Source organism: Mus musculus, chromosome 11 (assembly GCF_000001635.26).
Source record: "Mus musculus strain C57BL/6J chromosome 11, GRCm38.p6 C57BL/6J".
Lineage (NCBI taxonomy): Eukaryota > Metazoa > Chordata > Mammalia > Rodentia > Muridae > Mus > Mus musculus.
The window spans coordinates 12,349,443-12,371,260 of NC_000077.6; the positions used below are offsets into that span (position 1 = coordinate 12,349,443).

Sequence of the window (21,818 nt, forward strand, 5' to 3'; positions counted from 1 at the left end):
GCCCTTGATTAGAGATGAGAGTCACCAGCCTCTCATCCCAAATAGCGTTAGCTATTCTCCCCTTACTGACATGACCAATAAATATCCTCAGAGCAAAATAGAATAAGAATCTCTGAGCTAACTAAAATTCTCAGGTCATTTAGGCACAAACTACCATGAGATCTGGACTCCCCTCGTTTTCTGAACTTACCCAAAACTTTCTAACCTTAATTTCACTGATTTATGCCAATTTTCCATGAAATCACAGAAAACCAAGGTCTATATAAATTTTGTCTGTTAGCTCCAGTCTCTAACACACTGTACACTAAGTGACTGAGCCTGAGATACATGTGGACATCCGCTTCCAGTCACTGCAGAAAGATAAAATAAGTTTCACCTACCACACCTAGTCTGCCTTTTTAAGAGTTTTCACAGGACAATAACCTAGCTAGGGAAGCAGAGAAACTGGCAAACATATTCTGAGGTTTAAGAAAGAGATTTAATGCCCTGATCTTCTGCCTTGTGAGTCTTCCTGCCTCCTCTTTCACAATGTTCCCTAAGTCTTAGGTGTAGGACCTGTTTTGTAAATTGTTTTCCATTGGAGCTGGGTTCTCCAGCTCTGCACTTTGGTTCTGTGTGCTTTTCTGTAATGGTTTCTGTCTGTTGCAAAGATAAGCTTCTTTGATGAGAGGTGAGGAATTCCCTTCTCTGTGGGTTCAGGAACAAGTATTTAGAACACAGTGAGAGCCTATGTGGGTTTAATAAAGTTGTAGCTGTAGGTTCTTCTCCAAAATTCCTGACCTCACTAGCCCTATGTAGTTGGCCAGGTTTCTAATACCATATTGGATTTCCCTCTTGCAGATCTGAAGTCTAATTAGAGAGCAATTGGTCACCACCGAGGTATGTGTGACACAAATGTACCCATGTAAGCATCCTGGAAATATCAGAAGCTATAACCATAAAGTCTCACTAACATGATCTAAAAATGAGGTGAACAGGGACAACAACAGAAATGTTAACATGGATGAGTGACAGCCAAAAAGGCCTCAACCCTACACAAAGAAGTACAGGCAACTAAGAAATACTAGGGAATGGAAGAAATAGTCTTCTTCAGCAAAGAGCACACTGATTGTTATGCAACACCAAATGGTCAGCCCTGAGAACTCATGTATTAGCAGCATTACACAAACTGAGCAAATAGAATTTTATCTTACCTACAATAATGACAATGGAAAAAAAATGTCCTATTGTTTTTTCAAGTATTACCAGGCTTTAATATAAAATGAAAAGCATTCATACTAGAAAAAAGCTTCCAAAAAGTCCAACACTTCCTTGATTAAGACATGTGCATGGTCATTTAAAAAAAAAAGCAGAAAAGGTGCTAATCAGCCTCTCTGCACTGCAACCATGACCGAGAACTCACAGCAAGGCATGCTGGGGACGTAGCAGAGCTATCCTCCCACGTACACACCAAGACCAGGACCTGCAGGAGCCTGAGTGCATTCTTTAACGCAGGGACATCAGCAGATATTTCTTCAGTAATCTGATCTGGCTTTATAGCCATGCCTAGCTCACATATAAGATCTTTGGGAAAATATACTCTGACTCGAAAAAAAAAACATTAATGTTTAATTTACAAACTCTGCAACTTTGCCATAAAGGTTTAGACAGTGTTTGAGGAAATTGCTAAAATTTGAAATGGTAAGGCTGTCCTTGCAATAAAATGTTCCAGGACTGGTTGCTAGGCACAGGCAAAAGAGTAGGCATGGCAACTGCTCTAAGGTAACAGCTAATTTCTGGTTCAGGAAAGAATTTCAGAAGAAAGGCCATTTCAACTGTAAGTCAAAAAATCTAGTCTCTGCCACAGTAGAGGGGTGTTTATATCCACGGCTGTGTAACAGCTGCTCTGCCTTCCACTTCTCAGATGACCCAGGGATTTAGTATAAATCAAATGTAGTTGGTGGCAAGGTTCACCTTCCATGCCCTCGTCTGGCCTCATGAGAAGTTCCTGCCAGCTGCTCCAGCCATTTATTCCTGCAGCATTTACTGATTCTGTATAGAAACCATCTCTCTCTCCAACATCTTAGCACATTTGCCAAACCAAAAGCAAGAGAAAAGGGAATAAACCGTTAATTCCTATGTTCAAGGCTTCCCAGGTATTTTTTTTTTAAGTGCTGTCAAATCACTGCTTTAAGCTTTTCACTGGTCTCTCGATTCCTGGAGTACTTTTGTCTTTTGTTAAAGAGAGAAGCTGGCAAAGGCCAAAAAGTATTCTGAGATTTACAGGAGCTTTACAAGCAGGCCAATGGAAGCACTAATCAGCTTGGAGGCAGCATCATCTCTCCTCCTTGGAATACGGATGCAGGGCGGACCTGATAGCCTTGGAGGGGCAGAGGATGGGGGTGGGCTGAGGGGCATTTTTGTTTCTCTGGCTCGAAAGGAAAATATTCTGGCTGAGCCACCAGTGTTCTCCAGCTCAGACCTACAGCTGCAGCTGGATGTTAAGATTCCTCAGAATAGACAAGCAGGAACAAACAGAACATGGGTCAGAGCCCTCATTAGGAAGGCTCATTATTATATATGTTAAAATCCTTATAGTTTTGTGTTCATAATATTAATTTTACACACTCGTAGATTTGACTCTAGATTCTGTGACAGAAGTTTCAGAATTAACAAATCCATTCTTTTCTGTGTGCATCATAGCTTTGCTGAAGCACTGTGATCTGCTTTAGGATACGAATACTAACAAATTGGACCAAAAATCAGTTTTCCTTGTCTGTACTTTGAATATATTATTACATGTAATTAATGGTTCTACTCTAGTTTCCAGCTTATCCACTATTTAATGTAATTGGGATTAATAACTGTAATATTCATAAGAAAAATAATGGTAAATGGTGCTCTTTAGCATTAAAAATCATTTATTTACATACTACCAAATGGCTCCAATGTTTAAAAGAAAAAGCCAGCTGCAATTGGTTATTGAAGTCAGAAGATAATCAAAACAACAAAAAGCAGAGGTAGATTTTGGCATAGTCACACTCATGTAGATGGCTGGAAAGAGGAACTCAGTATCACTGTTTGGCAGTGTCACTGATATACAATACACAGAAGATAAAGTTTTAATAATAGTGACAAATGATTGTATACATAGTTTATGAGAGTTTGTGACTTTTTTCTGCATAGTCCAAACTCCCTTCCTCATCTCAAGTTAATAAATAAATACTCAGAAGAAGATATCTATGGAGTATTACATACTAAATAGCATAAATACTTGATTTAATGGAACATAAGCAGACCAGCACCTTCCTACTATTATTTAAGTAATCTATTTGAGTTGTTTAGATTTTACTTGAGGCATGTACTCTGGATCCATTTATAAAGATTTCTATGGAGGACAACCTACAACAATCAGGAAATTGCCAGCATTCAATACCTTTCCATCTGCATATAACAAGGCAGAGTCAAATCACTTTAACTAGAGAGTGAGACTAAAAGAAGCTTCATCATTTGTACACACACACACACACACACACACACACACATACAATTACATGCATGGACACACACATACACACTTAGAAATACACTCACATGTAAATACACAAACAAACACAAACACTATACATACATACAAAACACACAGACACACATAGTGATACACACATGCATACAGATGCACACATATAAATACATATGCACACACAGAGACACATATAAATACACACACATATAAATACACACAAACACAAATATACACACACAGAACACACACATTCATACAGACACACACATATAAATACACATGTACACACAGAAATACGCACACATATATAAACACACAAAAACTACATATACATACACATAGAAAGCATACATAGATACACACACTTAGACACACACCTATAATTCCATATGCAGTCATACACATATAAATACAACAAAGAGAAACACACATAAAACACATATGCACACATATAAAACACACATATGCACACACAGACATACATATTAGTATACACTGGCACACACACCCACTCATATATATGCACACATACAAAACACACATATACATATATAAACACACATATATATACACATACTAAAACACAAAAACATACACACAGACACACACATAAATACACACATGCATATAGAAACACACATACACACAAAAACATATACAAACACACACATACAAATAAACACATATAAAATGTTTTTAGTCCAAGACAGAAATCCATTATGCTAAATGAAAACAAATATTAAAGACAATAAAGTAACTAAGTAATTATGATTAAATGTATAGTTTTACTTAAAATCCTTAGATAAAAGTTGGAATGCATTAAAAATAACAATAAATAACTATGTTTTCAAGTGAGGAAGTCAAACAATTCCTTTCTTACCCTTTTGCTTTTTGTGATCTTTCTTCCATTCAAAAAAAGAACCTCCCCAGAGTATATATGAAGTAGTTATTGTCCAAATTTACCAAATTATCTCAGCATGAATCTCAATGCCATCCCTGGTGAAATATCCTTTCTGAATGCTCAACCCAGTTATCACCCCAAAAGGAGACACCTAGCTCCACGGGGGACATGGCAGGAACTATCACATAGCTTTATGGGAAGCCGCCCTTCAAAGGAGCTTTGCTCTCTAATTACAGGTGCATGGCTTCATCCACAGCGGAAAGCCCTCTTAGCAAAGCTACAAGCCGGTCATTCTGACTGTGACATAAAAAGAATTCTTTGATCTTCCTCACCACACAGTGGAGGTCAAGTATGGAGTTGTGATAGATCATACATTCAGCCTATCTCTGGATGCGTGTTTCCAATAGTAGTCATTGGCAACACCCTTCTCACACATATTTACGTCCCAGGTGCATGCTCACACATGTACCCATACATGTACAACATGGCCAAAGTTAAACATGTAAGGGAGGGCTTCCAAATCACAAAAGAATATGGCTGAAAAACTGGAAATTTTACTTCTTAGCCATTTGTCTCCATTCCCTTTAAACTGTTCTACACTTGGGCTGGAAGTCCAGATGTCCCCTTAAGTGGGAACTCAGAGTGGGAATTTAAGAGAAGACCTTCCTCCTCTCCCCTGGGAGTAACCCACTCCTTACGAGGGGGTGAACCCCTAGCTTGGAGAATGGGCTTCCATCTCAGCACCATAGCCTCAAGCCCACAGCATCAGCACAGCTGGCAGCAGCGAGACTGAGTCAGAGGCCATGGAGAGGAAGGCTCAGGGAGGCATGTCTGTGTGGATGCTCACTGCGGGGTGGCTGAGTGTTCTTCCTTAGTTTTACACTGTTTATCATTTCCTTCAGGTGTTTCTCTGTCCCCTCTCCCTTATCTTTTACCCTATCAATATTAACTGTTCTTATACCATGAATCAAGCCCAGACATTAGAAAATAAACCATCACTTCAGAAAAGGTGACTTATTATAGTTCATGGTGACAATACTTAGATTTATTATATTTAACAGTGTTGTGTATGCTTGAAAATATATGCTGATGGAAGCTTTAGCCACAGAAACTATTTGTAATATTAATAGAGATGTTACTATGATCAGCTTCTATCACAGAGTCTATTTGTATAGGAACATCATATTGTACAGATAAAGTTATATATTTTTCCATTTGTTGGTTAAATAAAGGAGTCTTCACTTGTTAAACTATACAAAAATATTGTGCACTGTTTATGGACACTGGTTAAAGAACACATCTTTCTCTGGGTGGGGGAATGAATGCAGCTTCAGAGGAACCATGTGTTCAGGGAGAGGAGAGCATCAGAGATGCTGGGCTTAGAGAGGCAACAGCATTTGTATGTACTGTGATTCTCAGAGATTAACAAGAAATGATACAATATAAGTGTGACGAGACATTGTCTGTGAGCTGTGGGAGATGGGTGGGTGGCTTTGTTCATCTTCAGCCGTATGAATTGGGGCTAGGAGCATTTCTAAAGTGCAGAAGAACCCTCAGCAGCATGCACACAGGAATAGGATGCTGAGGCTCTTTGAGTCTCCTCAGTCATGAATCCACAGCCTGTAAACAATGCTCATGGTAGGAGAGAAGGTCAATTTGGGACTCACTTAAGATGAAAAAAAAAAAATCAATAAAACATGCCTGATTCAACCTGGAAGTCACAACAAAAGCTGGCTATTCGGAAGAAAATGGAAGGTAAATGCAGCAGTAGGGAATTCTGGGAGCTTTGAAAGATGCTGTAGGAGTGGACATCCATGTCACAGGATACCTGATGCAAGGTCCCAAACATTAGAGATGAACTCACTCCAGCACTGCAGAAAAGCTGGGGTTAGACACTGCCAGTGAACACACAACTGCCCTACTTGATCTGCCTTGGCTGCTTAGCCTAGGGAGAAAGTAGACAAGAGAGCTGGCAGGCATACAACCCAACATCAGACATCTTCAGGAAGAAATAACTCATTGTATTACGTCTGTGCACAGCACATTGGCCCAGCGCCTACCATTCTCAGGGTGCAAAATGAAAATAAATCCAGAGGATTAGAACAAGATAGTGAGCAGTTTGAGATAGCATAGGTGCTGAGCAGTACAAAGATTCTACAATTCTCTGAAAAGAAGCCATAGCATAGGAAGCCTGTCTCCACACAGATCTAGATCAAGGCGCAAGCAAATGTGCCCCGGAAGTTTGCAGGAGCACCATAAGAAGAGAGTTGAAGAGGTCTGCAACTATAGGTGGAACAACAATATGAACTAACCAGTACCCCCAGAGCTCGTGTCTCTAGCTGCATATGTCGCAGAAGATGGCTTAGTTGGCCATCACTGGTAAGAGAGGCCCCTTGGTAATGCAAACTTTATATGCCCCAGTACAGGGGAATGCCAGGGCCAACAAGCAGGAGTGGGTGGGTAGGGGAGCAGGGCAGGGGGGTAGGGTATAGGGAACTTTCAGGATAGCATTTGAAATGTATATAAAGAAAATATCTAATAAAAATAAAAGAAGAGAGGTGAGGTTAGAGAAGTGGGGAGGTCCAAGGAAGAAGTACCCTGCCCAGGTAGCCAGATCTGCTAGGCCCTGAGCTAAGGGGGCTACAGATAGCATCTCTCTAGCTGTAGAGGAGCTGCATCAGGACTACAAGCCCAAGGTTACAAGGTGGCTACACTGACTGTGCACAAGGAGGGGGAAATCAGCCCTGGCAAGGTGATGGCGAAGGGGCTGTGCCACAATGTGAGGTTCTGTGTTCTCCTTGCAGGAAGCAGATGTCCTAATGATGGGTTAGGGGTGGAAGAGTAGCCAAGGGAGGCAAAGAGCATCCTAGGTTTCTGTTTAGGCATGGGTAATACATAACCATGGGTCCAGCGATCTTCAAGTCATCCCTCCACAGTATCTAAAGCAACTTAAACCAATAAACATGCAGCCAAGAGAGAGCCAAGCTTTATATTCATTTGTTAAAGAATAGGGAGAAGAGCCAGGAAAAACTAAGGATGGATGTAAGAAATAGCAGATCATTCTTTAAGGGAACAGAGAGGAAATTCGTGTTTAAAAGGGACATTTTCTACCACCAACATCCCTATAAATACTATGTTTTTAGTAGAAGTTAAAACTCTGTGCTTTCTTTTTTAACTCAGTGCTCACTATGGTGAATCACCTTTTCAGGCTCTGTTAAGTATCACACGCTAAGCATCAGCCATTATTGAGTGTGGAGTAACATCTGAAAGCCCATGGCTTACTTCTTGGTAGGAGGTGGTAGCATCAAGGTGGAGCTTAGTGAAGACAATTTAGATCACTAGGAGAATAGCTTTGATAGGAGTATTTGAATCTCATCCTCTTCTTTATTGGATTCCTGGCCACCAAGAGATGAGTAGTCTCTGAAACATTTTTCCTATGAGCAGCTACCTTATATAAGCCCAAAAGCAACAGGCTAATCAACTATGAACTGAAATCTTCAAAATGTGACCTAAGATAAACCTTTCTACTTTTTAAATGGAAGAGGAGGAGGGAAGGGGGAAAAGGGAGAGAGGGAGGGAAGAGAGAAAGGGAGGGGCAGAGACAGAGAGAGCAACAGAGACAAAGAGTATTTATGGAGATGGAACACAAGATCACATACATAAAAGGACAGGCTAACATGCATCCCAGATTGTCTTACTTTTCTGACTTTAACATGCATGTGCACATGTGTGGGTGTGCATGCAGAGACCACATGTGAATGGTAGAGCTCTATTGCTCTCCACTCTTTACTTTTAAGAGTCGCTGGGATTCTCCTGTTTCTGCCTCCCTCCCAGTGTTGGGATTACAGGCACACATTGCCAAACTTAAACATGAGTGGGTGCTGGCAAGTCTGAACCCAGTCATGCTTGTGTGGCAAACACTTTACCCACCCCAAGCCATCTTTGTAATCTCCCTGTCTTAAGCTATGTTACTTCAGTAACACATGCTGATAAACACATCTCTAATTGGACAATTAGAAACCTAGCGAACTCTGGCATTCCAGATGTTTTGGGTGCTGACAGGATGCTTATGTTTCCCACTGTGAAGCCTCTCAGATTTTGAACTTTTAAATTAAGGACTATCAGCTAGAAAACCAAACACAAATACTGCAGATATTTCTTCTGCCAAGTATTTTGGATAAGGGGAACTAATCTGAGCTCTCACTGCAAATACTTTGGGAGGAGAATTCGCTGAAGCTTTAAACATAAATGTCTCTGTAGTGGCTTCCACACTGGCCTGAGGAGGGGCATAGTATGATTATTTTATTTCTAATATGATTTTCCCGTTTGTTATTTCATGGGGGGCACATATTGAGGTCAGGCAGAGAACAACTTGTGCAGTCACTTGTCTTCTGCCATGTGGGTCCCAGGAATTGAACCCAGGTCCTCATACTTTGCATGCTGAGTCATCTCATCAGCCTAATGTGAACACTTTGATTACCACTTTTCACAAGTACAGAGAATAAATATTTGATAATTCCTCTCAAATGTGTATCGAGGTCTATATACCTCTAGTGTATAAGTGTTTCACAACTAAGTCGTGGGAAAAGAAATGCAAAGCTGCACAGCTTCACAGGGGTATGGCGTTTGTTTCTGGCAGGGGCATGCCCTTCTGGGAATCAATGTAGTAACAGTCTTCTGAAAGCCATAACATTCCCAGATGCACTGATTCACTAATTCTTCTGCTAGCTCCATTAAAAAACAAAACAAACAAAAATCTTCCAAGGGAAACCAGTTTTGGAGACAATGGTGGACTGCATGAGTCAACAGCAAGGAGTGACAGATACATGAGCTTCATCAAGAAATGGCTGAGAGCCTGCACCGTGTCCCCCTCCTCAGCATCACGTTCTTCCCCTAAAGACTTTGGGTGGCGGTGATTTTGAATCCACCCAACACAGGGAAAGACAGCACTATGAGGTCAGAGTCCAGCTGCCAACAGACACTGCCCAGAGTCATTCATTCCCTGGCTGCACTGCAGATGGACCCCAGGGTCTGGTATGCTAGGCAAGGGCTTTCCACTGAGCTGGATGCCCGACTTCCTTTTATGGAAACACATCCAGCCTTCTCACTATGTTGCTATGAAAACAGGGCAAAAAAATTTTAAGCATATGATGTTAAATGAAGGAGGAAAGAAATGAAAGCTGCCAATCTGTTTGTGTGTCAGTGACTCTACCACTAAGAAAGGCTCAAAGTGACAAGAAACCTTGGTGACTGGAAGCATTTGATGGGATTCCCAGTCTGCTCATCCACATATTAGAGGCACAAATTGGACTCTGGGTAAAAAGACAAAGTGGGGAGGGAGATTAAGTTCAGAGCAATAGAGGGCGTTGTGGTCTTGGCAGAGTTAGAGTTGGGAAGTGGGCTGGATATGATAAAATTTACTGTATGACATTCTCAAAGAATAAATAAAAATATATTTTTAAAATTTCCATCTGCTATTCATTTTATAATTTTGAATAAATAATATAGAGATACAGTCTATACAAAATTGATTTCTAACAAAAGTTAGTTCTACTCTACAAGCACAGGGCTCAGCCTTCAGGGTATATTTTCTTATTAGCAATTTGTGAATGTTCCAGAAACATCTTGAGCTTTTCCAGGCTAGGACACGCCTGACTCCTTGTACTTGTGGGAACACTGACACCATGTGGTGGAGTCAGCTCTACACACACACTTCTGGCAACCTCTGGGAGTTCATTGTCTTACCCAGAGACCAGTGGCAGCTGGGAAGGAAGACGGGCTGGAATGCATGGGAAATCTGACACAATTTCTTTAAGATGGTATTTCTAATAACTGTTTCTAAGTTGTCCTGGGTTCATGGGCTTCCTTGATATTTTCTGGAGTCATAAATGTCTGGCATCAACAAAATCAGGGCCTGAGGGTAGAGACTAAAGCAAGTGTTGAATATAGAACCCACTGCCAAACACTGCAGGAGGCTCTGCCCACACAGGGGAGACAATGCCATGTTATCACAGTTTGTCCCATGAACTGAACAAAGCACATGAATAAACTGTCTCTAATTTCAATATTATTTATGTTTTGATCATTGATTCTTTGATACATGCATCAAAAAGCTTTTGGCTGCATGGTAGCAAGACTATAGTATCAATGAGGCTCTTAATGAATTTTAGATTGGTGCATTTGTAGAAATTATTTTTAAGCAAATGATGGGGACTGTTAAAGGTAGATTATATCTCATGGCTAACTCTAGACAAGGTCTGTTCCTTGCTCAGGGTTCCTTTACTAATGACAAGTTCTCTGAAGTACATTCCCCTGGGTGGGCATAGAAAGAGTATCTTCCTGGAAAGTGTGGGATTTCAAGAAAAGTATTTGAAGTGATTAGAAAGGTACTAAGTATATTTTATGAGATACAAATGACAAATGAAGCTAAATCTTGGAACAAAGTAAACTTCAGTTTACAGAAACTGAATTTGCCTGAGAAGAGGGTTACGCAGACCATCTACATTCATACTGTTTTTTGTTTGTTTCATAGACATAATAAACTACTTAAAGCTTTTTAAGAAAAAGCAGTCAAAAATATCTGCAGCCTCTCTGATAAGGCTCCACTGTGTTCACCATTTCATAAGGCTTCCTGTGAGGGGTGCTAGCTGAGCCCTGCAAAGACTCAAAGCAGCCCGATGGGAGAGGAGTACCCAAGACTCACAAAGCCATTGCCACACAGCTTGTAAAGCAATACACAGCCCTTCACAGGGCCTAGAAATATTAGGTATCAAGAGATGGATCATTTGCAGCTTATCACTGGATCTACATACTGGCAGTCAACACAGTCCACAGTATAACTAGGAGGGGGACAGCTGCCTTCAGTCCTTCAAAATAGAGAGCATACAACATTATGAGGACTCCTGTGACCCCAATGGCTGATGCAATTGGATCCTGCCCTCTGGTCAGTTAAGGGTGTACTTGCCTGCAGGGGACAACAGCAAAGTGACAAGAAATGGTAGCACAGTGTTCTTAAGAAATGCACAAATGGACTCAACAAGTCCAGCAGATTTGATCAATCATCCACCTCTGGAAGTAGGGTTTCTGTGTCTGTGATTGGAAGATTAAAAGAGATCATACAACTAGGCTAGGTCAAGCTGGGCCATCTGCTCCTAGGCTTCCATTGTTTCCAAAATGAGTGGCTCACCTAGCAGATCAAAGCTTCATTTTCAGACTTTGTTTTACATTATTTGTTTTTACATTACAACTACCCATGGACTTTTCTAATAGAAATCACATATCCCAGAGATTACTCCATATCAATAGGTAATCATCTTTTTCTTCCCTCACAAGTCTGCAGTCCTCAATCATACTGAATGGTGGCTGTTTAACCTCTCAGTCCCCCACTGAAGGGCCCCTGGGTGTTTAGCTCCTGCTAGTACAATAATGCTGCAAAAATGGTCTCCTGAATCATCACAAACTCTGGCAAAGGATATTTACAATTGATAGGTTTCTATTTGTAGGATTTCTGATGCAAAGAATAATAAATCTACTTATAGTTTGGATAGACATCACCAAATCCTCCAATTTAAATGCTATAGTATTTTACATTCTGCTTAGTAGCACATTTAAAAGTCCCCAAAGATTAGCCAGAAGAGGTGATGGGTGAACTTCCAAAATTTTACTATCTAATACATAATAAAAGAGAATTTCAGTGTAAGTATAAGTAGTATTTTTCATGACTAAGTTTCAACTATTGTCAATAATTTACATACTATGAACATAAGTTTTCTTTCTGCCTTGTCTATTCACTGCCATGTACTTAGCAACTTAAAGATGCCTTCTCTATGGCCCTCTTCCATGGGATATTCGGAGTTTTACAGTTTCTATACTATTCTCACATTCAGATTTCCTCTTGTTGCCACTCCTCTTTCCCTGGATTGCTTCCTTATGCCTTTATTCTTCATGCTGTCATTCAAGATTTGCCCCCCACAGTCAAATTTATTAATGTTCTCATTAGTACAACTTGAGTTTGAGCCACAGTTAGAAAATTGTTCACACATGGTTTTTGGTGGTCACGTGCCAAGTTTCAATATGAACATGCAGATTGTGATCTTTGGATTTTTTCTGGTGTATGCTGGGGAACATGCACAATGTTTATTCTTCTTCATGGTCATTCCCAACCCCACTTATTGATGGTCACTGCCCTTGCTGTTGAGTTGATGGTACAGTGTTCTGTATTGTCTGTACAATTGGCTCCATATTTTCCTACTGCATCGCTGCTACCTGCTAGAATTCTCAAAGCTTCAAAGTCTGCTTGAATAGATCAGTAAGGCTTTTCATTCCCCAGGCTTTTCAGGTTTTCTTGGATCTTCTTGCTTGTTAATTTTTCAACTAAATTTTTATTTATAATTAACTTTATAATTAACTTAACTGGTTCTAAAACAAACCTAACTGAAACAATGGTACTGAATAACCTATCCAAATGTGTGCCCTCTGTTTTCATAAACAGATCTATGGTCACATATGCTTGCAGGATCCTACATTATTTTTAAATGCTTTGAATATTTCCTATGAAGTTTTTGCCCAGGATCTCTCATCTATGATTCACCCACCTACTGATCTACTTACTATTCATCCATCCATCCATCCATCCATCCATCCATCCATCCATCCATCTATCCATCCATCCACATGTTCATCTACTTATTCAGCCAGCTAGCCATGCACATCATAACTATATTCTTTTTTCTATGTATATCAAAATAGCTCACACAAACTAGCAATGCCTACTACAAAACTAAGCTACCATTCATTAATATAGGAAGAGTTACTACCTGGTTATATAATAGCGTCAAATATGTGAGATGAAAGCCCTAGGATATAATAGGTTCCCTACTCAAATAAAAGCAGTTTGTTTATCGAGTGTGTGAAATATTAGAAGACATTTTTCAACATCTCTGGGATAAAACAGGTTGATGAAAGACAAGCCTGAAAGAGCAATATATTTATGGCGATCACAAAACATCTTCTGTTGATTTAAGTCTGTTTAATAGCAAAACAAACACAATGCCTGGCTGATGAGATTAGTTCATGTAGGAACTTACTTAAGACTACAACAGAAGAGGTGTCGTTAAAATCATTACATAATTCTATTCAGTCTGATGTGATTTGTATGGGAAAAGACATGAGCAAGTGTGTGTCCCTGGGCTCAATGGAGCTTCTGGAATTGCATTAAATCTTCAAAATTGCAAACACTCTTACTTGACAAAAAGAGGTGGCTATAATGAAGGTGGAAGTCTGGTTTTCATAGTGCATTAACATAAGGACATCGAGAGGAGGAAGCTCGTGAGGTCAGAGCATTAACTTGTGTTTTTAAGTGCACACAGCAGATGAGTACGTCTCAGCACAGCTATGCTTAGAGACAAAAGTACATAATTACCAGGGGCACATATTTATTTATTTCCTTGAACTTTAAGTTGTAATTGGACTTTTGTAACTAAGGTAAGTTTGACTTTTTCTTAGGCTCGCTGAGCCAATTCACTTAGATGACAAGCATTTTCCTCAGTCTGAATGAGCTGACTTTCACCAACCCCAGACCTTGACAAAGAACAAGCCTAAGTCTGTTCTCAGATAAAATTCTCCATTCTTGACCCCCCCCCAAATAGACTTCTACCCCATGACAATACAAATCATTAAGAATTTGTTTGCCAAGCCTAGTAGAAAGTAAGATTATTTAAAAGGCCTTGAGTCTTACAAACAGACGGTTTAGAAATTAACCACTGGGAAAAGAACAATGAATGTGATGAGCATTTGACAAATGCTAACACAGCTTTTTCTCCCTTTATACCTCCCAGAAATCACCCATTCCAGTGTGGCTACAAGCTAATGGCTCCCAAGTTTTGGCCATGAACAAATTTGGAAGATAATTTTTGACCATAGGTCACTGTGCTTTGGAGTATGTTGTGTGGAAAGACATTAAAGAAGTGAACGGTGCTGATGTGGCAAAATTGTTCCACCCTTATAGACAATTCATAGAACATGCTCCTCAGTTTATGTGAGTACATGTGGAAAGATGCACTGAAGTAATACTGAGACTTTTCTGTATCTGTGGAATGGGTGAAAGACAACTCATCTTTCATTTTATTAAGAAATGTCTGCAAGAAAAATTTACTCCTCGGGTTTAATGATATCATAGCGAAAACTTTTAATATCTTTATGTTATCTTGAAATCATCATAAAATCTCCACCTAGCCAGATGATGGGGGTATACTTCCATAATCCCAGCACTCAGGAGGCAGAAGCTGGCAGATCTCCGAGTTTGAGGCCAGCCTGGGCTACAGAGTAGATCCCAGGATAGCCCGGGCTACACAGAGAAACCCTATCTCAGGAAAACAAAACAACCTATGAAAATGTTTTCAAATTGAAAGCTATATAGTCACAGAAATAAAAAATGTAAATGAGTATTTCTAGGTCAGACTTTATTTCAAGGTGTTAAGAAATATTTTCAAGTATCAAAAACACACTGGATAGAACAAGATTTGATGTGCAAACTAAGAGTGTAGCATCATTAATGACATGGAGAGTATGCCCAGGTAATTTGTGTGTGCACGTGTGCATTAGCGCATGTGTGTAGAGGCTAGTGAATGGGCTGAGTAGAAGCCAGAGGATCATTGTATGTCCTGCTCTGTCATTCATACCTTCTTTCTTTGAGACAGCGTCTCTCACTGAACTGGGAGCATGACATTTCAGCTAGACTGGTTGGCCCCTGAGCTTCCGGGATCTACTTATTTTGATCCTCCAACTCTGAGGTTATAGACACACAAAGCAGCCATTCCTATCTTTATGTGTCGATGCCAGGCACTGAGCCATCCCCTTATACCCTGTCTGGATAAATTTTAGAGGTAGATGTTAGGCTTTTACTAAAAATATTCAAAATATAAGTACTCATATGGTGCAATGATTTATACTGTTTTGGGTATTTAACATTATAAGAAAACTTTCAAGACGCCAATTTTAAAATGTGGGGAAAATGGAGTTTTAAGAGATTCCTTTCTGGGTTCTGTGGACGAAGTCTAGTTACAGAGCCTAATAAATCTGAGTTGCCAGTGGCCATAAACTATCAGCTAAAATATTGAACACTGTCCAAATAAGTACAGGAAACTATGTGCAGCCTCTAGAAATGAAGCAACAGCGTGGACTAAAGCTAGTCTCCAGTTTGTTATCTGCAATGAGAAGTTCTGGCTAGCAGAAGCACCCGCTGGATTAAGTACTCACGTTCAAGTCCCCTCCAGATGCTGACTTCGCCGGGTCCTCATCACTATCTGCACCTGACAGCCCAAGATGCTCAGCCTAGAACACAAACATGCACCCCACCATCAACTCCAGGAGAAAATAAACTCCCAACAAGAGCAGGTATCCTTACAGCTACGAAGGCAAAACCAAAACAAAACAGAACCCCCAAACAGACAAACAATAGCACAGCCAAGCTTGAAGGCAATGGAGGATGCAGAGTCCTTGCTTGTTCCTCACCTTATGAACTAGAACGCTGTTTTGAAACAGTTCCTAACCAAAGCACTCCCTCAAAATCAACCACTGAATCCACAACTCTTGGGAAAAAAACTTCTTTTTTCTTCTTTCCCCAAAGCATTTCTTTATTTGAAAATATATCCAATTTAGAAATAGTAGTGGACATAAACTGGCAAAGTTAGAATAGCAAATCAACTGATTAACTGGGTCTTAAAAAGATTTCAACTTTTGATCTCTGTGTAGTTAATGGCTTGAGTGTACACAAAAAGCCATTTACCAAACAGCTGATTCCATCTCTATCCACAAAAGGCAAACAACAATATACCATCAGCGGCATAATCAGGTAGAGAGAACTAACTAGAAAACTCAATTCCCTAGCTTCTTAATGAGAATCTAGGGACTTAATCAAAGAGTTAATACTTTCAAGTAGAACTTAGGTTGACATTTAGGAATGTTTTTGAAACAACTATTTTGAGTATGAGTAATGTCAAAAGTGATACAAAATTGACATGCATTAAAAATTAAAATATTAAACCTTTGTCCTTACTTGCCTCAGCCATAATTATGTCCCTTTAAGGCATATACTTTATTAACATTTTTATGGGTATACATATTTACTCACCTAAACACACCTATTCATATTCTTCCTTAAAGGCAACATACTAGAATATAACTTCAGTTCGAATGCCTTCCTAAGGCGCCATTCTTGGATTTTATGCTGTACTGAGATCAGAGCTTGCCTGCTTGTTATCATGCCACATGATTTTAAGAATCGTTTTAAAGTTACTTACTCAATGTGCTCTTTATAGATGAAGAAATTGAAAGTCACACTTTACTAAGCACTGTGCAATGTGAATGGATGATTGACATCGAGGACTTAAGACAGGTGTTCATTCTAGCATGTACTATCACTATAACTGACTAAATTACAAAGACGTGAGCTGCTTTACCATACTGACGTACAGTGATGATCTTCTCTCTCAGCTTTCTAGGGACACTAGGCAAGGATGCATTGAGCATGCAAAAATCTCTAATTATAGCAAGGACAGAGGCAAAGAGCTAGGAAGTATATGCATAACACACTCAGCCCTGTCTACTGAGCAACCCAGAAGAGACAGGGCTGAGTAAGTAAGTGGATGATGTCTAGAGCAAAAATACATTTAAATAAAGCAGTAATAAATGAAAGATGAGGTACATAAAGCGTGATAAATGACCCTAGGAGTTCAAGGCAGAAAAGACAAGCTATTGCATAAGAAGAAATTATTATAATGAACAGGGCAGACTGTGTATCACCAGTGACTCTTTCCCTGATAGGACCTGGGTTCCTGGTGTTTGCCCTTCCCATTGTCAAAAGGTACAGGGTCTCCACACTTCCAGTAGATAGGCAGGGCCTCCAGTGGAAGGATGGGGACACAAACCCACCTTCAAAATTTTTGACCCAGAATTGTTCCGGTCTAAAGAAATTCAGGACAGAAACGGAGCAGAGATTAAAGGAAAGGTCATCCAGTGACTGGCAAAACTTGGGATCTATCCCATGGGCGACCACCAAACCCTTACCCTATTACTGATGCTATGTTATGCTTGCAGACAGGAGCCTAGCATGGCTGTCCTCTGAGAGGCTCTACCAGCAGTTGACTGAGACAGATGCAGAAACTTATACCCAACCATTGAACTGAGGGGTCAGGAACCCCCGTGGATGAGTTAGGGGATGGATTGAAGAAGCTGAGGGGGATAGTAACCCTATAGAAAGACCAAAAACAGTATCAACTAACATGGACCCCTGGGAGCTGCCAGAGACTAAGCCACCAACCAAAGAACATACATGGGCTATTCCAGGGCCTCTAGCACATATGTAGCATAGGACTGCCTTGTCTGGTCTAAGTGGGAGAGGATGTGCCTATATCTGTAGAGACTCGATGCCCAGGGAAGGGGGATGTGAGAGAGATGAGGGGGATGGGTGGAGTTGGTGGAGAAGCACCTTGTCAGGGGCAAAGGGGAGGGGGATGGGATGAAGAACTTTTAGAGGAGGGAGCAGGAAGGGGGCCAATATTTGGAATATAAATAAATAAAACAATTAAAATAAGTTAGAGTGTCTCTAAACCCCAAGCTTTCACAGTTGCCTTCCTAGCTAAACCAAGTGTTTCCCTACCCTTCTATGTTGCTTTATCTGCTGGGAACTATGTCTCAGTGAGGGAGTTGCAGATTCAGCTAGATCTAAGATGAAGGATGGGGAATTAGGGTTTTATTATGAACTGGTAACCAAGGGGACGGCAGAAAACACAGTCCCGGCAAGTTCATCTAAACAATACCAGGAACAAAAACACAATTAAGAGCCCTAAAGAATTCTGATTCTGTAATTTCATTTATACTTGACATGAAAGGAAGAGGCCACGAAAGGAAGGGGAAGAACGGGGGGGGGGGGGGGTGAGCTACTTAAGAATAAAAAGATCTCACTAATGAGACATACCCTGAGCACCAGTTTTCAAAGAACACAGACAAACAGGATAAAGAGCACAAAATATATAATTATATACTTCATCCTTCACAAAGCAGAATGAGAATACCATTACAAGGTTTCAGAGGAAGGAAGAAGAGGCTGTGAAATCTCTAAGGATGTGAGAGTTTTGTTGCTCAGTGTCTGGAAATTCATGCAGCAGTCTAGTAGAATGTGCTGCTTGCTGCCACAGCTGGGCAGAGCTTGGTATAGTTCAAGGACACCAGGCAAAGCACCTTAGGTTTTAGCACCACCACCAGCAAGCACAGAGGAAATCATAATTTCCTTCTGAACTGCAGGCTCAGAAGGAAAGAGCCAAAGTCTACGAAGCTGAGCTGAGCGACTTCCTCACCTCATAGATGGAGAGACTGTCCCATCTCAGAGAGTGGGATGAGGTCAATTACTTATAGTAGTCTTTTCTTTGTAAAAATGATGTATGTGTGGTATGTGTATACATGTCTCACATACACGTGTAGCTGGCTTCCTACAAGGAGCTGGGGATACAAACTCCGGTTTTTTGTTTTTTGTTTTTTTATTACATATTTTCCTCAATTACATTTCCAATGCTTTCCCCAAAGTCCCCCATACCCTCCCCCCACTTCCCTACCCACCCATTCCCATTTTTTGGCCCTGGCATTCCTCTGTACTGGGGCATATAAAGTTTGCGTGTCCAATGGGCCTCTCTTTCCAGTGATGGCCGACTAGGCCATCTTTTGATGCTTTTGATACATATGCAGCTAGAGTCAAGAGCTCCGGGGTACTGGTTAGTTCATAATGTTGTTGCACCTACAGGGTTGCAGATCCCTTTAGCTCCTTGGGTACTTTCTCTAGCTCCTCCATTGGGGGCCCTGTGATCCATCCAATAGCTGACTGTGAGCATCCACTTCTGTGTTTGCTAGGCCCCGGCATAGTCTCACAAGAGACAGCTATATCTGGGTCCTTTCAGCAAATTCTTGCGGTTTTTATGCTTACAAAGCAAACCACCTTACTCACTTAGTTGTTACTTTAGCGGCAACTTTGTATTTTTGAGCCATAATTACTAGCAAAGAACAAATACTACATGTTAGTAAAATATACTTATTAAAAGGATATAATAGTGTTATTTTGTTCTCTGACAGATAATTGGAAGGTATTTATGATTTTGAGGCTCTTTAAATTGAATAGAAAAATAAAGCTCTTCATTTTAACTCTTTGTAGTATGACTTTAAATTATTATATAATATTGCATTTTTTATTATGAATACAGACTTATTGAGCAAAGAATACGAGACAAGAAACAATTATAGTGTTCTGTGATTTTAGTAGTGTTAAAAAGGTTAAAAAACCCAAACACTTAAAAACTACAGAAAATGGGGCAGTTCCAAAACAGATACAAATGTTCTTGACTGCACTGCCTTCACACTTCATACTTCAAGCTGGAAAGCTGGATTCATTTGCATAGACAATGACCATGATCTTTAAAATTAATAATGCAAGATTCCCTCACTCACATCCCCGAGGGCTGTGTACTGAGTTCGGCAGAGTTCTGTATGAATGTGAGCACTCAGCAAGATGTGGCTGAGAGTCCAGGGGCTTTCTGCTCTACCCGTGAGTAAACACGGTCACCTTAAATAGCTGCCTTAAGCCTTTGGGGAAGAATCATTATCAGCAAATACAATTATTTTTAAAAATCCCAAGACAGTGCAGTAGAAATACTGTGAGAAAGTCCTTTACACCCCACAGGGTCACTTGTGTGTGACTTACCTTACTGTTGCTCCTTTTATTAGCTTTGAAAAATCCCAGAAACTTTTTCTTCTCTTTGTCTGTCTCATCATTGCCAAGTGATGATTTTCTAAACATTTCTGGAAGAAAAACAAAGTAGTACAGTTACTTTTCAGCATTTGAAACATGAGATTAAGTACTCCACTTGTTAAAACCTTAGCTGAACCCTTTAATCTGTTAGTTCTAAGAAGAAAGTCATCACGGTTTCCTTCAAAGCCTTCCGTGCTACCTCAAAGCCCTGCAGTCCACAGGAAATCACATGAAGTTCTTATACAGGTTTTTAACAACCAAGGCAGCATTTTCTCTGAGTGGCTTTGTCCTTGTGGAGGATGAAAAGAACCGAATCAATGGATGGTCAATAGCGATGCTTTTCAAGAGAAGCCTTGTGCAAACTGTGTCGTTTTATATTTGCCCATAGCTGCATTAAAGATGGAGATGTTAACTTTATAATTAGCTAGTCAAAAATAAGTAGAATATTATTGCTTTACCATGGTCAATGAGAATGTGACTGATGGTTTACACTGGCTTGGGTTCTGAGTCTGCAAAGGCAGAGTTAACCTGAGGCTGGCAGGGTTTCTCCATTTGGAGAACTTGAACATCTTTGACTACTTCAGGTTCTAAACGCAACAGATGCCTATTGCTGCCCAATCAAACAGCATTGCTCCAAGGGTTGTGACATCTGTGCAAAAGCAGTCTGCATTAGGAGGTATAAGTAAGGTAAAAATGCTAATTAAATCATGACGTCCCTGTTCTTTCCCAGAACACGGAGGAAGAGTGAAAGAGACTTGGTTACTGTCTGAACAGGATCTCCAGGGATTCTGGTCATCATTTTTTCTTTCTTTTAATTTAATTAAAAAATTGATTTGTTTTATGTGTATGAGTGCTTCCCTATAGTACATGATTATGTACTATGTGCATGCCTGGTGTCCACAGAGGTCCAGAGGGAACGGCAAATCCCCTACAAGTGGAGTTACGATGTTCAGGAGCAGGGTGTGTTCTGGGAACCAAACCCAGGTCCTCTGAAAGAGCAAGAAGTGCTCTTAGCCTCCTAGTTGTCTTCACCCCAGTCCCAGAACATTTCCTTTTCAAGGTTATATTCTCTTACTTGCCTATTCACCCTACTCTTCTCTTCCAACACATAAAGATATGACAGAGCTAAGAAAAACAAAAACAAAACAAGGCAGGTATTTGTAAAGAATAGAAAGGTCAATTTTCCCAGATCAAAATGCAGGACAGCCAGACCTCTAGTCCACTGGTGGAAATATTCCCTTGTGGAATTTGACAAACTGCCATGAGTTTACAACTGCCATGACAAACTGCCATAACCCAAATCCAGCAAACACCCATTAATGTTTTGGTCTAATGATGTGTGGTTTCATACCTAAGTTAAAGAAGAACATAAAAGACAATACATTTAAAAGTATGTATGAATGCACTCTACTGAACAAAGCCAAAGTGGAGCCCAGTGGTTCTTAAAGGCTCCTGCAGGAAGCAAATCTTTTGTCCTGTTTGGGCAGGCCAGGGCACTTAATGACATGCAAGAGGCTTAGCTAAGGAGATTAGTGGGCTCTGATTCACACAGCAACCAAACCAAAGGACTTACTTATATGATGCAGCTGTACAGACCCACAGACACACATGCATTAATT

The 21,818-nt window shown here is 40.3% G+C and overlaps 1 protein-coding gene and 1 long non-coding RNA gene across 14 annotated transcripts in view; one reads left to right on the plus strand and one right to left on the minus strand.

Annotated features, from left to right (window-relative positions):
- Gm12002 overlaps positions 1-15,668 on the plus strand; it is a 51,471-nt gene extending 35,803 nt beyond the window's left edge. The window contains exon 6 of the long non-coding RNA XR_872246.3: positions 14,243-15,668. This is a non-coding gene — a long non-coding RNA (predicted gene 12002). The remainder of the gene's footprint in view (positions 1-14,242) is intronic.
- Cobl (cordon-bleu WH2 repeat) overlaps positions 1-21,818 on the minus strand; it is a 228,347-nt gene that overhangs the window by 112,767 nt on the left and 93,762 nt on the right. For 7 of the 13 annotated variants that reach the window (XM_011243651.3, XM_011243653.3, NM_172496.3 and 4 more), the window contains 2 exons: positions 20,152-20,249; positions 15,663-15,737 (listed from right to left, as the gene is read on the minus strand). In XM_011243651.3, the coding sequence (XP_011241953.1) occupies positions 15,663-15,737; positions 20,152-20,249 (173 nt within the window). The remainder of the gene's footprint in view (positions 1-15,662; positions 15,738-20,151; positions 20,250-21,818) is intronic. The other 6 variants (XM_006514485.4, XM_030245514.1, XM_011243655.3 and 3 more) reach the window with 1 other exon arrangement.